The sequence below is a fragment of the Sminthopsis crassicaudata genome, chromosome 6 (genome assembly GCF_048593235.1).
Source record: "Sminthopsis crassicaudata isolate SCR6 chromosome 6, ASM4859323v1, whole genome shotgun sequence".
Taxonomy (NCBI): domain Eukaryota; kingdom Metazoa; phylum Chordata; class Mammalia; order Dasyuromorphia; family Dasyuridae; genus Sminthopsis; species Sminthopsis crassicaudata.
In genome coordinates, this window is record NC_133622.1 from 165,970,866 (window position 1) to 165,986,357 (window position 15,492).

General features: G+C 37.6%; 1 protein-coding gene across 8 annotated transcripts in view; it reads right to left on the minus strand.

The window, feature by feature from the left end:
* The window catches only part of RUFY3 (RUN and FYVE domain containing 3), a 131,582-nt gene that overhangs the window by 25,850 nt on the left and 90,240 nt on the right, over positions 1-15,492 (minus strand). For all 8 annotated transcript variants that reach the window (XR_012483464.1, XM_074275112.1, XM_074275115.1 and 5 more), the window contains one exon: positions 12,654-12,723. Coding sequence is in view for 7 of the 8 variants with exons in the window: in XM_074275112.1 (XP_074131213.1) it covers positions 12,654-12,723 (70 nt within the window). In the remaining variant the exon portion in view is untranslated. The remainder of the gene's footprint in view (positions 1-12,653; positions 12,724-15,492) is intronic.

Sequence of the window (15,492 nt, forward strand, 5' to 3'; positions counted from 1 at the left end):
CTCTAAAACTCCTTGAAGGACGGATTCTCCTTGAATCCTGAGAGATGGGCACCACTCCCATTGATAACCCTCCTCACAACAGATTAAGCTTCCCATAGAATTAAAGATCAAGCCTAGAGACACTCATTCAAATCTATACAAATTCCAGCTCAAGTTAAAACCCATCTCCCATCAAGAGTAACTCCCCCCCCACCCTCCTCCCCCGGCTAGTAGCCAAGATTTCTATTATAAAAAGAGCCCTTCTCCAAAGTCACACAGGAAATATGAGGAAGAGCTAGGATTTAAATCTAGGTCCTTTGACTCCAAATCCCATGCTTTTTCTATTGTAATATCTCACATCCACCAGACAATCCACATCTTCACTCTGACTTGTAGTTTTGAGAGTTTCCTAGTCCACCAAAGGGTTAAGTGAGTTGCCCTGTGTCAAAAAGTCTGTAAAATCTGTCAAAACTTGAATTGGAGTCTTTGTGGCTTTAAGGCTAATCGGCTATCCACCATTTACATTGTTCTTCTACTTTAGAGTATATGGTATATGACTTCTAAAAATTAAATCTAGCATCTAAATTGTATAGCAAAATGGATGCCAGAAGAAATGTACATTTTGCAGAAAATCAGATTCAGCTAAATTTGATTAGTGAATTTGATGAGAGATAGGAAAGGGGAACCCCGTTTTGGTCGGCACAAGGATAGTCCCATTACAGCACAGTGTTCACTGTATTTACAGGTCTGAAAACCTAGATTGATAAAAAAAGGTTTATTGTAGAAATTTGGAAGTAAGGCTCAGTTAGAAAGACTCCAGGGCCAAAGGTGGCTGCTGGGCGGACAGGAACCCCTACATGGGCGGAAGGATACCATGTTTTGGGAGAAAGGGCTCCTGCAAAAAGAGAGCTCCAGTTTGGCTCTTTTTATACTTAAAGGGGGCTTGTGGGTGGTGCCCCAAATTCCTGGCAGGCTTTCAGCCAGGGTCAGGGTTGAATAGAATTCAATAGGTTTAAACTGTGAGGGTTGGGAAAACTCAAGTTAGTTCAGACCAGGATTTGTAAATCAAAGGTCAGCCATGGGGGTTGGGGAATCAGAAAGTAATCTTAAAGGGACCTCAACCCCCATCAAATTAAGAGAATCATGAATCTCTGTCAGGATTGATAAAAATCTCAGAGACCATTTGGTCCAATTTATATCTGAACAAAGATGCTCTCTACAATATGCCACATAAATGATCAACTTGAAATGATTGAATTTCTTTTTTTTTTCCTCCCCTGAGGCTAGGGTTAAGTGACTTGCCCAGGGTCACACAGCTAGGAAGTGTCTGAGACCACATTTGAACTCAGGACCTGGTGAATTCAGGGCTGGTGCTCTATCCACTGTGCCACATTACTTCCCCCCCCCCCCCCTCCATCTGACTCATTCTGGTTGGATAAATTTCATTAAAATTCAGTCATTTCAGGGGAAGCTAAGTTACATTTTATTAGTAGGATTATTAAAAACATTTATTTGAGTATCACTCATATAAAATATTCAGAAATTCCTCCTAAAATATCTTAGGATTGATTTACAACATAGGCCTGATTTTTAAGCAAAAAGAAAATTAAAATTAGAGGAAGAAAAAAGCTTTTTACCTTGCTTGGTTTTTTTTTTGTTGTTTGTTTTTTTTTTAAAAGGAACATAAAAAATTCTGCCTTAACAACATGAGGTGAGATCTTTCAAGACAGTTGTGACAACCGAGTAAGGCTTCATCTACTTCAGAGTTTGAGTGGGCCTGAAGGACTTTGAAGATTGAGTCAAGGGCATATTTAAGTCCTCTTTTTGCTATCCTCCCATGGCATTTTCTCCCTATTTCAGTCAAACATGGGCAACTACATACTTATTGGTCAAGTTCAATTTCTTGCATAGTTGTGTAGTTCTCAAGTTCAGAAAGTAAGATCCTCAGCCAATGAGGATGAGGGTCAGTGGTGGAAGGGGGTATTTGCATTAGGGATTAAAACCTGGGAAGAAAGACAAAAATGCAAACAGTTCACACTCATTTCCCAGTATTCTTTGTCTGGGTGTAGCTGATTCTGTCCATCATTGATCAATTGGAATTGGATTAGCTCTTTTTTATGTTGAAGTTATCCACTTCCATCAGAACACATCCTCATACAGTATCTTTGTTGAAGTGTATAGTGATCTCCTGGTTCTGCTCATTTCACTCAGCATCAGTTGATGTCTCTCCAAGCCTCTCTGTATTCATCCTGCAGGTAATTTCTTACAGAACAATAATATTCCATAGCCTTCATATACCATAATTTACCCAACCATTCTCCAATTGATGGACATCCATTCATCTTCCAGTTTCTAGCCACTATGAAAAGGGCTGCCACAAACATTTTGGCACATACAGGTCCCTTTCCGCTCCTTAGTATTTCTTTGGGATATAAGCCCAATAACAGCAATGCTGGATCAAAGGGTATGCACAGTTTGATAACTTTTTGGGCATAGTTCCAAATTGCTCTCCAGAATGGCTGGATTCTTTCACAACTCCACCAACAATGTACTAGTGTCCCAGTTTTCCCACATCCCCTCCAACATTCCTCATTATTTGTTCCTGTCATCTTAGCCAATCTGACAGGTGTATAGTGGTATCTCAGAGTTGTCTTAATTTGCATTTCTCTGATCAGTAGTGATTTGGAACACTCTTTCATATGAGTGGATATAATTTCAATTTCATCGTCTGAGAATCGTCTGTTCATATCCTTTGACCATTTATCAATTGGAGAATGGTTTGATTTCTTATAAATTAGGGTCAGTTCTCTATATATTTTGGAAATGAGACCTTTATCAGAACCTTTAACTGTAAAAATATTTTCCCAGTTTGTTACTTCCCTTCTAATCTTGTTTGCATTAGTTTTGTTTGTACAAAAGCTTTTTAATTTGATGTAATCGAAAATATCTATTTTGTGATCAATAATGATCTCTGGTTCTCCTTTGGTCACAAATTCCTTCTTCCTCCACAAGTCTGAGAGGTAAACTATCCTATGTTACTCTAATTTGTTTATTTATGTTCTTTATGCCTAAATCATGGACCCATTTTGATCTTATCTTGGTATGTGGTGTTAAATGTGGGGGTCCATGCCTAATTTCTGTCATACTGATTTCCAGTTTTCCCAGCAGTTTTTGTCAAATAATGAATTGTTATCCCAAAAGTTGGGATCTTTGGGTTTGTCAAACACTAGATTGCTATAGTTATTCACTCTTTTGCCCTCTGAACCTAACCTATTCCACTGATCAACTAGTCTATTTCTTAGCCAATACGAAATGGTTTTGGTGACTGCTGCTTTATAATATAGTTTAGATCAGGTACAGATAGGCCACTTTCATTTGATTATTTTTTTTTCATTAATTCCCTTGAAATTCTTGACCTTTTGTTCTTCCATATGAATTTTGTTATTTTTTCTAGGTCATTAAAATAGTTTCTTAGGAGTCTGATTGGCATGGCACTAAATAGATTAGTTTAGAAAGTATTGTCATCTTTATTATATTCGTTCATCCTATCCATGAGCACTGAATGTTTTTCCAATTATTTAAATCTGACTTTATTTTTGTGGCAAGTGCCTTTTAATTTTGTTCATATAATTCCTGACTTTTCTTTGGTAGATGGATTCCCAAATATTTTATGTTCTCGACATTTGTTTGGAATGGAATTTCTCTTTGTATCTCTTGCTGTTGCAATTTATTGGTGATGTATAAAAATGCTGAGGATTTATATAGATTTATTTTGTATCCAGCAACTTTGCTAAAGTTCTGGATTATTTCTATTAACTTTTTATTAGAATCTCTGGGGTTCTCTAAGTATACCATCATATCATCTGCAAAGATAGTTTGGTTTCCTCATTATCTACTCTAATTGCTTTAATCTCTTTTTTGACTCTTATTGCCGAGGCTAGAGTTTCTAATACAATATTGAATAGTAATGATGATAGTGGGAAACCGTGTTTCACTCCTGATCTTACTGGGAAAGGTTCCGGTTTATCCCCATTACATATGATGCTTACTGATGGTTTTAAATATACGTTCCTGACTATTTTAAGGAAAAGTCCATTTATTCCTATACTCTCAAGTGTTTTTTAGTAGAAATGGATGTTGGATTTTATTAAATGCTTTTTCTGCATCTACTGAGATGATCATATGATTTTTGTTAATTTGATTATTAATGTGTGGTTAATTATACTAATAGTTTTCCTAATATTAAGCCAGCCCTGCATTTCTGGTATAAATCCTACTTGATCATAGTGTATTATCCTGGGGATTATTTTCTGTAGTCTTTTTGCTAATATCTTATTTAAGATTTTAGTATCAATATTCATTAAGGAGATAGGTCACCTATCTCATTTAGGTATCAGTACCATGTCTATGTCATAAAAGGAATTTGGTAGGACTCCTTCATTCCCTACTTTTTAAAATAGTTTATATAATATTGGGGTTAATTGTTCTTTAAATGTTTGGTAGAATTCACATGTAAATCCCTCTAAGTCTTGGGGATTTTGCCTTAGGGAGTTGATTAATAGTTCTATTTCTTTTTCTGAAATGGGATTATTTAAGCAATTTACTTCCTCCTGTTAATCTGGGAAGCCTATATTTTTGGAGGTAGTCATCCATTTCACTTTTAAATTTATTGGCATAAAGTTGGGTAAAGTAACTCCTCATTATTGCTCTAATTTCCTCTTTATTGGTGGAAAGTTCCCCCTTTTCCTTTTTAAGATTAACAATTTGGTTTTCCTCTTTCCTTTTTCTGATCAGATTTGCCAAAGGTTTATCTATATTATTGTTTTTTTCATAAAACCAATTCTTAGTTTTAATTTTAATTCAACAGTTTTTTTACTTTCAATATTAATTCCTCATTTTAATTTTAGAATTTCAAGTTTAGTATTTGGGGGTTTTTAATTTGGTCTTTTTTTAGCTTTTTAAGTTGCAAGCCCAATTCATTGATCTTCTCTTTCTGTATTTTATGCAAGTAAGCCTCTAAAGATATAAAATTGCCCCTTTTTACTTTCAATATTAATTCCTCATTTTAATTTTAGAATTTCAAGTTTAGTATTTGATTGGGGGTTTTTAATTTGGTCTTTTTTTAGCTTTTTAAGTTGCAAGCCCAATTCATTGATCTTCTCTTTCTGTATTTTATGCAAGTAAGCCTCTAAAGATATAAAATTGCCCCTTATTACCGCTTTAGCTGCATCCCACAAATTTTGATATGATGTCTCATTATTGTCATTATCTTGAGTGAAATTATTGGGTCTATAATTTGCTGTTTCACCCAATCATTCTTTAAGATGAGATTATTTAGTTTCCAATTAATTTTTGGTCTATTTACCCCTAATTTTTTGTTGAATGTAGTTTTTAATTACATCGTGATCTGAAAAGAAAGCATTTACTATTTCTGCCTTCCTACATTTAATTTTGAAATCTTTGTGTCCTAATATATGGTCAATTTTTGTATAGATTCCATGAACTGCTGAAAAGAAAGTATACTCCTTTCTAGTACTATTCAGTTTTCTCCAAAAGATCTATTATACCTAATTTTTCTAATATTCTATTTGCCTCTTTAATTTCTTTCTTAGTTGTTTTGTGGTTTGATTTATCTAATTTTGAGAGTGCAAGGTTGAAATCTCCCACTATTATAGTTTTGCTGTCTATTTCTTCTAGAAACTCTCTTAACTTCCCCTTTAGATGCTATACCACTTGGTGGATATAGGTTTAGTATTGATATTGCTTCATTGTCTATACTACCCTTTAGCAGGATACAGTTTCCTTCCTTATCTCTTTTAATTAAATCAATTTTTGCTTTTATTTGATCTAAGATAAGGATGGCTACCCCTGCTTTTTTGATTTCACCTGAAGCATAATAGGTTCTGCTTCAGCCTTTTACCGTTACTCTGCATGTATCTCCCTGCTTTAAATGTGTTTCCTATAAACAACCTATTGTAGGGTTCTGACTTTTGATCTAGTCTGTTATCTGCCTCAGCTTAATGGCAGAGTTCATCCCATTCACATTTACAGTTAAAATTACTAATTTTGTATTTCCTAGCATCATAATATCCCCAGATTATGCTTTTTTTCTTGTCCCCCCCGAACCCCTTCCCCAGTATTAAACTTATGGACCCCACTTGCGTCACACAGCCCTCCCTCTTTAGTATCCCTTCCCCTTTTTCTCCTTTCTTTTTCCCTTTTTCTCTCCCACTTTTTAATGACGTGAGAGAATTCTCTGTAAAACAAATTCTCTGTCAATTATTTTCTCTTTGAGCCAACTCTGATGAGAGTTTAGATTCACACAATGTTCCTCCCCCTAACTTCCCGCAGATATGATAGGTTTTCTATGCCTCTTTATAGGATGTAGTTTCCCTCTTTTTATCTCCCCTTTTCCCTTTTTCTGATACTATCCCATTTCCATTTCTACTTCCTTTTTTATATCAGTAAAATCCAATTATACATGTAGTTTTAATGTATATCCACAACAGAAATACAGTTCTCAAGAGTTCCTTTTATCTTTTTCTGCTTCTCTGAAGTCCTATGGTAGGAGATCAAACTTTTAGTTTAGATCTGTTTTTTTCCTTAGAAACAAATGAAATTCATCTGTTTTATTAAATGTCCATCTTGTTCCATGGAAGAAAATGCTCAGCTTAGCTGGGTAGTTTATTCTTGGTTGCATTCCAAGTTCTTTTGCCTTTTGGAATATCAGATTCCAGGCCTTTCGATCCTTTAATGTGGATGCAGCCAGATCTTGAGTGACCCTTATTGTGGCACCTTGGTATCTGAATTGTTTTTTCCTGGCTGCTTGTAATATTTTTTCCTTAGTCTGATAGTTCTGAAATTTGGCCACAATATTTTGTGGAGTTTTTTTTGTTTTTTTTTTAAAGGGTCTTTTTCAGAAGGTGTTCGATGAATTCTTTCAATGCCTATTTTCCCTTCTGGTTCTATTACCTCTGGGCAGTTCTGTTTGATGATTTCCTGCAAAATAGTATCTAGGCTCTTTTTTCCATCATAATTTTCTGGAAGTCCAATAATCATCAGATTATCTCTCCTAGATCTATTTTCCAGGTCTGTTGTTTTTCCAAGTAGATATGAAATATTTCTATTTTTTCATTTTTTTGGTTTTGTTTGACTGATTCTTGATGCCTCAGGGAATCATTCATTTCTATTTGTTCAGTTCTGATTTTTAATGAGTTTAATTTCTTCATTAGCTTTTTTTTAACTTCTTTTTGCATATGTCCAATTGAGTTTTTAAATGAGTTGTTTGCTCTATGGAATTTTTTTTCCATTTCACTATTTTTTTTTTTTAAGTGAGTTATTTTCTTTTTCTAATTCACAAATCCTACTTTTCTGGGAGTTTTTTTTAACCTTTTCCAGTTCACATTTTAGGAGGCTGTTACTCTCTTGCATAGCTTCTCTTTACTTTCCCCATTTTTCTTCTAGCTCTCTTTTAAGATTTTTAATAGTCTCTTCTAGGAGATCCTTTTGTGTTGGGGACAAACAATTATCTGGAGACTATCTGCTATTAATCTCCTCAGGGTTGAAAACCTGCTATCAATAGTCCTTTTAATTTTTTTACTCATTTTTTAAAGCCCGTAGGGTCTGCCTTCAGGGCCAAGAGGTTACCAGCTTCCTCTGCAGAACAGGGATAGGTGTATGGATGGCCTGTCAACCGATTACAAGGAGTGGACAGGTATGGGAGTGCTCTGGGAAATAGTTCTCCAATGGAAAGCCCAGCTTGGGGGGGGGGGTGATGCCCTGCTAAGAACCCAGCTGTGTGGATTAATGACTGCCCTGAGGCAAGAGGCTGAGCAGTGAAAGTGTCACTACACCAATCCAAAGGCTGCTGGTGGCTGTGGTAATGTATTAGCAGCTGACCAGCTGAATAGCCCTACACAGACTGGAAGTGTCTCTGCCCCAGAAGCACAGCTGCACTGCGGGAAGTTCTGTTTTCCCAGGCTGAGCCCCACACTGTTTAGATTAGAGACTGCCCTGGGCTGCACCCCCCTGCTGTGTAGATCTGCAACTGCCCTGGTCTGCTTCAGCATGTAGCTGCACAGTTGCGCTGGACTATGCTGAGTCACTTTCGGTTTGGGGGGGGGGGTGTTACAGTTCTGGCGTTTTTAGAGTACCTGTACCTCTGCCTCTAATCTCTCTGCTGGCCCACTGCTTTACAATCAGGGCAAAGCAGTCAGCCTATGGCAGGGTCATTTCCACTGTTCTTCTAGTCACAAGAGGCTACTCCTGTCCCTGGTCCACTCAGGATGCCAGACTTTCCTCTCTCTCTGCCTGCTGCTGGTCTGTTCCTACCCCTCAAGACAAAGCTGCTCTGGCGGTCTTCCAGATTATCTTCAGCTGGTAAGTTTTTGTACCTTTAATATTCATGAATTTTATCAGTCAAGAGCTATTATTGAAGCCATGAGAGGAGCTTAAAGAGGGTGTGCCTTCTCCACCATCTTGGCTCCACCTCTTCCCTTATCCATATCAGTATATGTATGGTATATTTGATTTACATATATCTTTACCATGTTTAACATATATTAGATTACTTGCCATCTAGGGGAGGGGGGGAGGAGGAGAAAATCTGAAAAACAAGGGTCAATGTTGAAAAATTATCCTTTTGAAAATAAAAAGCTTCAATAATTGAGGTTATACACAGGCAATCTTTTTCCTCCTCTATCTTTATTAGTTTAAGGCCTTTTGGACAAGATTCACAAGATTCCAGAAAAATGCACTCCTGTCGCACTTAACAAGCAGACGCCATCTCTAGCCAAAAATGTGTTGTTTCTATATTTTAAGGCACAGTTCAGAAGACCAAATCCCATTCTCAGACAGCTTTTCTAAATTATTTCCCAACATTGATTTTTCTCTTAATCCTTACCTTCAATGGGAAATAGTAAAAAACCAAACCAAACAAAACACAGCCTGTACCATTATGGTTTTCACTTTCTTGCCCAAAATTCATAACCTTTAGCAACACTTTTTATGTTTATTGATCGATTCTGGCAGTATCTCTTATGCCCCAATTGTCTTTGAGTTTGATACTTCTTGGGAAGTTCTCTGTTACATCATACCTTGGGAAGAGAACAGTTCTCTGCTGTTGCTCTCAGGTCTACAAAGAGCTGCCTTGGTATCTTGGCACCAGTAATTGCTGATTCTTTTCTTTCTTTGATAATTACTAGGCAACCCCACTCCCATCTTCCCATCCCTACCTAAACTCAAGGGCTCTCCTAAATAATTTTTTGAATCACAAAGGCCTTACTTCTCTGAGAAGATCCAGGGCCAACCACCTCCAGCTGAAAAGTCTCAGTCGGCTTTTGATCAAAGTGTACAAGTGAAAACTTCTTTCCTTCCTCAGGTAAGTCAGGTTCTTCCACTTTCCAACTCAATAAAGTGAAAGTCTCCTATCTATCCTTCACCTTAAGATCCTCCTCAAGATGAAACCTTGCTTTCATTTGCTTACTTTGCTGTCCCTCATAACCCAAAGGGTTCCTCTAGAAGGAAAACCAGTCTATACTTGAAATACAGAGAGTCATCCTTTGGCTGTGACAGAAATCCAGACATTATACAGTCAATCCAAGTCAAGAGACAGTTTTTCTTCCCTACCATCATCTTGATTCTGATTTCCAACCTTGGTTTTTTGTTATTTTTTCCAAACTGCTTGTGGATGCTCTACCTCAACCCTGAGATCTGCTTATGAAGCTGACAGCCAGTTACCAACTCTTGGCCACATGATGTCAGGTCCAAGACCACCCTCTCTCTTCAGACACTCCGTTTTCCAGAGTTGAATTCTAGCCCTGGCACAATAACTTTGCACTCACCCTCCAGATGAACACTGATGCAGCTAAAGCACTGAGCTGATGCTTCCTCACCTCTGAACGGACTTTGTCATTAGACAATCTTATTTCAGTGTTGTTGCACCTGTTCTAACCACAAATACAGAAATTATGGTTTAGCCCCATTGTGTCAAATCTCCTACTAGACTTGGCCCTGATATATGTCTCTCACTTATCTCCCCTAATGGAATAAAAAAGCTTTTTTACTTTTAACCTGTGAAAGCTCTTTGGTCTTTCTGGAGTTAACAGTGGTTGCAAAACCTCTGTGATTCTTTGGTTATTTGTCATCAGAGTTGACAATGACAATCTCACTCAATTTTGTTTCCTCAGTTGCAACATCTTGACAGTTACCATCCGTTTTCATTGTACTAATCAATTTTGCCTATTTGACTCAATCACTCATTTACTCTCTCAATCAGTCAACATTTATTAAGAGCCTATTATGTACCAGGCACTGTGCTAAGTGCTGGGAATATAATATTCCACATCTTTTCTTATTCACCTAGTCTTTTCTTGAAAACTATGTTTTTTTTGTTTTTTTTTTTTTAACCTCTTGAGTCTTCCTTCTTAGTCAACTTTCATTTTTATAAAGTCTTTAATGACTTTTATCAAAACCTAATGAATCAAAACTCATTGAACCTTGATTCTACTCTAAGACCCAGAACAGTACCTAGACCAGTCTCTGCATTGGGAGATTATTTTCCTTCTCTGTCAACTCTCCCTCCTCCAGGATTTGCTCTTCAAAATCACTAACACAATTTCCTTCTTTTTTTTTTTTGCTCAAATCCTTCTCTCCTCTCCCGTTTTTCTCACAAAAGATGAAGTAGAATTCTTAGTAGTTGTCCTGATGTTAGAAAAATAGATCTTCACCGAAGATAATTGCCTTTTCTTACAACATAGTGGAAAAAATACTATTCAAGCCTACTTTGATGATTTGGTTTTACTGAAACCAATAAATAAATGATAAAGAGAACCACAATATTCTGGTTGCCTATGCTCCTGAACATTGCACAGAATATCACCAGGCTGGAGGTGGCTCAAGAACAAGGGAAAACAAACTTTTTCACTAAACAGGTTTAAATGCTGTGATCTGTTGGAATGTAACTTGTGTCTCTTAATTCTCTGCCCCATAGAAGTTCCTCTCTCAGAATTTCTAAGAGCCAGTCTCTAACAAATTTAAGTTCTTCTAGGAAGAAAAACTGGCTAAAGAAAGAGGAATCTACAACAGGCTTAGAGGAGACAATGGAACAAAACCAACTTCCTTGTTTCTGTCCCAGGGCAAGGAGGGGAAAGGACTGGGGAACTTTTTCCTTTTTGCTATGTTTCTATGTTTGTTTTTATAAAGTTAATAAAAAAAAGTTTTAAGTATAAATACATTCTTAAAATATACTTAATATGTAATAAATTTCTTTCTACTTTAATTTTTCTCCTCATGAAGAAATACAACCTACAATATTAACTCTATGCTAGTTACTTATGTTTTGGAAAGTTTTTTTTTTCTTCCTAAATCTGCAAACCATGCTGTTTTCTTCATCTGTGAGGGAAGTGAAAAACTCAGAATAGAAAGGATTTCATCATTTCCAAAGACCTCAGATGAATTTTTGTTCTTAATCTGTTTTCTTTCCTCCTCCAACAAATCATAAAGATCTAATGAGGAAATCGATGCACCCAAAGTAGCTTCCCATTTCATTGGATAATTATTTCATGCTAAGTCCAGGAACAGGGAACTAACTCTGAATTTGAAATATGTGTCTCATTGCTTTAATTAATAAAGCATGGGACTTGCCAAAGTCTTGATTCAATCTTCAAAACGAAGACTATGCATATTTGGGTTTTATTTTCCAGGCTTCGAAAAAACCTCTTCTGTATAAATAGGCACAGACAAAATCAGGCATACGAGCTTTTTGCTGATTCTGCCCCACCCCCTCAGTTCACATTGTTAAGGCTGGGAATACTTCTCTCTCTCTCTCTTTTTTTTTTGGGGGGGGGGAGGAATACTTCTCTACTGCTTATTTGTGAAAGAAAGATGGTATATGGCATAGTTGATTGTCAACACACTTGAACAGATTTCACTGGGCAGCTCCAAGTTTTCTTGCCAAAGAGTTTTGATGATAAAGCCAATCAAGAGATCATATTTAAAAAACAAAACAAAAACATTCTAAGGTTGCAAAACACTTTCTACACATTTTCTCAATGCATCACAACAAAGTATGAATTTTATGTGAATAATTATTCCCAATTTGCAGGTAAGATTTTCACAGAGATTTATGTAACCTTTCTAGGGCTACTTTATCTCATAAGCCTAAGATTGAGAAGTTTATAAAGTTTTCTTTGCTGAGTGTGTGGGATTAATGACTAAGTGACAGAACAGCTTCTAAAGTTCATTGTCATGTACTCTTATTATTTATGGTTTCTAAAGTTCAATGTCATCTATTCTTATTATTACTCATGTAAGGTCTGACCAAAAGTATTGATTCAGCAGAAACAATGTTAGATCTATCTTGCATGAAAGTCAAAATAAATTACTAGCACCTCTCTTCTTGGCATGAGTATAAATACAATCAGCAGTCTTCAAATTGACAAACTATTACATGTTTCATTGAGTCCATACACATGTTTTTAAATTGAAAAATTAAGACGGAATGTAGTCTTCCTTAAGTTCCACAAACTCAAAATTCTGAGTAGTAGGAGAGTAAATCTAACTTGAGCCCACAAGGAATCGAATCACCTATACCTAGTTATCACTACATACCAAGGTTCTGTGAAGGTTAGAAATGCTTCAACCCACCTGTCCCAGAAATGCCCCCACACACCTACCTCCTCTGTCAGCTTAGTGTTAGACTTTTCTAAGGCATCCACTTTGGCCTGTAGGTTGTTCACTGTTGCACTGTCAAATAGAAAAACAAACAGACAAGGCACACTTGAATGCTATTATTTGAAAAAACTATCATATACCAGAGGGCATGATTTTATCTCAACAATGAACTTAAAACATTCCACCCAAATCTATTATAATACAACCAACCCACATTAGGGAAGAATGATGAACAAGTCATTCATAAGATCAGGCCTATATTTTCCACTAATAACTATTATCATCTCTTAAAAGCAGTAATGATTATTTATGAGAAATTTGTCTTGAAGGATAGTATTCTTGAAGAAGCATTAGTGGAGATCCAGGTCCATTCTAGGACATAATCAAAGTTGAAAAGGAGGTACTGAATCTATTAACAAATCATTGTCCTTGCATTCAACATATATGATGACAATACATATTATTGAGCATAGTGTAAGGAAGGTGAAAAGAGGTTGGTCTCCACCCTCATAGACAATATAATTTAGTAAGGGGACACAATGAAACTCCATTAGGACCCTTAATAATCCCTTGAAAAGGACAGGAAAACCATATATTAATTGATTTGACAAACCTAGAATTGGGGTAAAACAACAATGCCAGAGGGACTAAGTTCTTATAAAAAAGAAATGATTAACACAACAGACTTTACTAAGTGCCTATCATGTATGAAGTACTAAGGATGCAAAGGAAAAAAATTTAACAGTCCCTTTGAGAGGATTCTATCAGAATAGACAACATGTACGTTTTAAAGTATATTCAGGTAGATATATTCAAAAATTAACTAAACATAAGGTTATTTTGAGAGGGGAAATAAATTTTAAGAGTCAAAATTTTGTCTCCTTTAGAAGCAGTTGAGTGAAGGCAGTTCCTCCTTATGCCTTTCCCTCTAGTGTAAGGTTTCTACATAATCCGGGCAGACATTTCCCTTTGCCTTGTTCCTCAATCACTAACGTACCTCAGCCATATGGAGATGGTTCTACATCTGAACTTGCCATCACCCACAAACATTCCATACCTCCTTTTTCATGACTGGAAAATACTTTTATCTAATCATTATCTTTTATGATTTCACCTTTCCTTCTGACCTTTGAACCTAACCATGTTTACGGCACCAGGACTTTCTCCTTTCTCTCCCAGACCACGAGCCCTGCATGGGTCACAGCACACCCCTCTCATCTCTCCTTTCCCCGGAGTTCCTTGTTCCACCTCTCTCAGACGAGAACCTTTCCCTCCTCTCCCCGCTCTTCCTCACCACAGTCAGGTGCCTTCCCTCCCCCAGCTCATCTCCATTGAGCAGGTGGCTTTTCTCACCCTCCAAGGCAGCCCCCTTTTATATGTGCCCAGGTCCTGGCTGCCGCCTTTAACCCCTACTCTCACATCTTACAAGCACATCTCAGCCCTTCCTTAAAAATTCCCAGATCCAAGCAATCGACTACCCGAGATCTCATTCCTCCTCACCCTCTGTGCAATCTCTCATCAGGGCCTCTGCTTCTGTTCCTCTCCCCTCCTTTCAGTCCCCTACAATTCAGCTTCTGGCCTGCTCTCTCCCAAGTTACCAACTACGGAATGATTGAACCACAGGTCTTTTCTTGATCCTCATCCTCAGAGCTGCCTGCTGATCATTCCTCCCTAATGTTCTCTTCCCTCTGGGCTTTCATGCTATTGCTCTGCTCTTCAGTCTCCTTAGACGGGTCTTTCCCAGGCCCTCTCTTCTTCTTCCTTTGGAGGACTCATCTTCTCCTTGGAGAACTCGTCAGATCCTATGAGTTTAATCATCGTCTCTTTGATCTGCTTAGCTCACCTCACTTGTATTCTCACATCTCCAAATAGGTATTCCATAGACATCTTATGCTCAACATTCCCCCCAAGAACTCAGTATTTCTTCTCAAATGCTCCCCTAGTCTTTATTTCCTTGTAATTATCAAGGACACCCTCCTGTTCCTGGGTCCCTTGGGCTCCTAATCTCATGGTTACTCATGAAGCCTCTCTCACCTCATCCCACAGACCCAAATCAGATGGTTTGTACCTTCACAACACCTCTCATGTAGCCCTCAACAGCTGGGATTACTGCAATAGCCTTATACTTATCTTCCCACCTTATTAAGGCATGCACTTGACTATGTCACGGACCCTACTCCATGCATGATACTGGCTCCCTGGTGCCTCAACAGTCAAATACAAAATCCTCTCTGGCTCTGAAAGCCTTTCACGACCTGGCTCCTTCTCACCAGGCTCCCTACAATTCAGCTTTCCCTTCCACAGGCCACTCCTCCTTTCTAGTCTGTCTTTTCATGGTCCATTCTCCATGGCTTCCTATATATCTTCTGGCCTCAGTCAAATGACCAAGATTGCAGCTTACTTCTGCAAGAGGTCTTTCTGGGTCTCCATGTCCAATGCCCTCCCTTTGAAAAGACCTTCCTTTTTTTATCAGATCTCATCTTCCCCGTTAGAATACTCCTGAGAGTAAGAACTGTGGTTTAGCCTCTTTTTGGAGGATAACCCCAGGGCTTAATACAGTGCCTGGTATACAACAGGTGCTTAATAAATGCATGTTGACTACATTGACCTGTTTATAAAAAATGCCTAACTATTCTTGTGATAGTTAACCACCAAAAGAAAAAAATAGTCCACCTGGGCTGAGCTGGGGACTGTTTCATGAACAATGGAAGCACATTTAAACCAAGAGTCCTTTGGAGAGATTACCAACAATGGTGAGATGCTTTTGGCTAGAGCACCTTTAAATAAGGAATGACCCATCTCTAGTACTTTTCAGTCACTTATCTTCCCTTTCCCTCTGTT